Source organism: Sprattus sprattus (assembly GCF_963457725.1).
Source record: "Sprattus sprattus genome assembly, chromosome: 2".
Lineage (NCBI taxonomy): Eukaryota > Metazoa > Chordata > Actinopteri > Clupeiformes > Clupeidae > Sprattus > Sprattus sprattus.
The window spans coordinates 61,966,093-61,968,468 of NC_137921.1; the positions used below are offsets into that span (position 1 = coordinate 61,966,093).

The 2,376-nt window shown below is 49.0% G+C and overlaps 1 protein-coding gene across 3 annotated transcripts in view; it reads left to right on the top strand.

Moving 5' to 3' along the window:
- Positions 1-2,103, top strand: part of fynb (FYN proto-oncogene, Src family tyrosine kinase b) — a 50,434-nt gene extending 48,331 nt beyond the window's left edge. For all 3 annotated transcript variants that reach the window (XM_080832231.1, XM_080832229.1, XM_080832230.1), the window contains 2 exons: positions 225-356; positions 1,603-2,103. In XM_080832231.1, coding sequence (XP_080688357.1) covers positions 225-356; positions 1,603-1,811 — 341 coding nt within the window. In that variant the 3' untranslated portion in view covers positions 1,812-2,103. The remainder of the gene's footprint in view (positions 1-224; positions 357-1,602) is intronic.
- Positions 2,104-2,376: the final 273 nt, after the last annotated feature.

Consider the following 2,376-nt stretch of genomic DNA (forward strand, 5'->3'; position numbering starts at 1 on the left):
GTGGATTATCTGAGCTTTTCTTCATGTCCCCTTCTTCTTCTGCCTCCCTCCCTTTCTACTCAGATTGCTCCCTTCCTCTTCCTCAGGGTCCAGCTGTGTTTAATCTGGAAGCTTTGGGTCCATTTTGCAGAGCGAAGAACTGGCTCAGTGGCTCTCCTAGAGTTAGCTGTCTCCAGCAGTGCCTGACTGAAATCTCTCTCCCTCTCGCTCTCCCTGTTCCTCAGGTGCCAAGTTCCCCATTAAGTGGACGGCCCCAGAGGCCGCTCTGTATGGGAAGTTCACCATCAAGTCAGACGTCTGGTCATTCGGCATCCTGCTCACTGAGCTGGTGACCAAAGGACGAGTGCCCTACCCAGGTAAGCAGACTACATACAGCTCCCTATCATTACCTGTGCAAAGAAAACATGCAAACTAGTTCATATATTATTCCCCTGACATTTGAGGACCTCTTACATTTGCCATCCAGCTGAATCTACTGTCATGTAATGCGTGGGGAATGAGATAACCTATTTTTATGAACCACATGTGTTGCAACAACTGCTCCTTGTTAAAATGCACAGACCATCAACAATTAGCTTGTAGCCCGGCTCCCATTGTTTGGGCTTGGACAAAGTGCTCTTTGTCTGATGAATTAGCGGCATTGCGTGCTGCAGAGCTGCTCAGGCCTTATCCTTCATGACACGTTATCCCAGCCCTGCCTCAGGGGAGATCTCCCCCCACCATCCTCTCTCCTCTTCTGGGTTGCAGAGGTGGACGGCAGCCTGTAGCCGCCTGAATGCCTTTCTCTGGGGTGGGGGGGGGCACACATGTTAGACCAGATGGAGAGTGCTGGGTGTGTGTGTGTGTGTGTGTGTGTGTGTGTGTGTGTGTGTATGTGTGTGTGTGTCCGTGCATGTTTAAAAGAAGGGAGGGTCTGGTTGCTGTGGAGTGTGGACCTTAGGGATAATTCCATCATTTCAGCAGATGTGTAAGTTCTGAAAACATCTGCAGACCATCCAGAATGGCCGCACATTGCTGTTCAAATATTCAAAATATGCAGAGGACCAAAACCTTGCTTGAATCTACATACTGATTAACTTCTATTTATGTTGTTAGTTTGACGGACCAAGCTTTTTAAGTATTCCTTGGAGAAACATGAGTTGGCAGTATACGTATGTCAGTGCCAATCATTCACCGAAATGCCGCTTGACAAACGTTGTTTGTGTGACAGTTTTATTTTCTGTTGCCTTTGTATATGTTGGTACCTTCCCTTCTCATGTGAAATTAATAAAAACAGGGCACAAGATTAAGGTTGAATGAGTTGGGATGGTTAAAAATGCAGAAGGCTTTAGAAAGGAGTGGGGAGGAGCGTTGTAGCAGCCGGTCACTTTTAAGCATGACAGCTCCAGCTAGCATGTCTGCACTTTGGAAACTACATTCTGCCAGATGTGTATTAAGTTCGTCTTAGTGAACTATTTTGGAAAGCTGAATCTCATCCTCTGTCTCTTTCTGTGTGTGTGTGTGTGTGTGTGTGTGTGTGTGTGTGTGTGTGTGTGTGTGTGTGTGTTTGTGGTGTATGTGTGTACGTGTGTCTGTGTGTGCGCGGCACATACACATTAAAAGGCATGAACAACCGTGAGGTTCTGGAGCAGGTGGAGCGCGGCTACAGGATGCCGTGTCCCCAGGACTGCCCCATCTCTCTGCATGAGCTCATGCTCCAGTGCTGGAAGAAGGACCCCGAGGAGAGGCCCACCTTCGAGTACCTGCAGGCCTTCCTGGAGGACTACTTCACCGCCACCGAGCCACAGTACCAGCCTGGAGACAACCTCTAAACAGAGCACCGCTCCCCGCAACCGCAGCAGGCCCACCCGCCTAGGGGGGACAGGGCCTGGGAGGAGGCTGGACTACCAATTGCCCCAGAACAATCCCACAACCTCTCCTCTAACCTGTCATGCCTGTAGGGACATGTGTACAGATTCAGCAGTCCTCCAAACCGCCTCTCCAATCCAAACTATCAGCGGTCAGAATACAGACACACCCACCTGGAAACACCTGGACACACACACACACATTCACACTCTAGGTGAAGGACTATGGACCAGAGAACGCAGGATGGATTTTTCATTAGGCCGTAAGACTGGGGAAGGTGGAGGATGGGGATGGGGATGGGGGAGGGAGGGGTGGGGGGGGGTGGACTGGCAGAGCTGTTGGGGTTGGAAAGATGCAATGCAATGCCTGTATGGAGTGTAAATATGAACTGATTGTTTGCTTAACCTCCTGAGTTTTTGTTTTGTTTCGATTGGCCTGTTTTTAGTTATTTTATTGTTTTTGAGTTTTCGTTCACCGCCATGTTCTCTCCGTCATAAATCATTTGTCTCCTGCAAAATAATAATAATA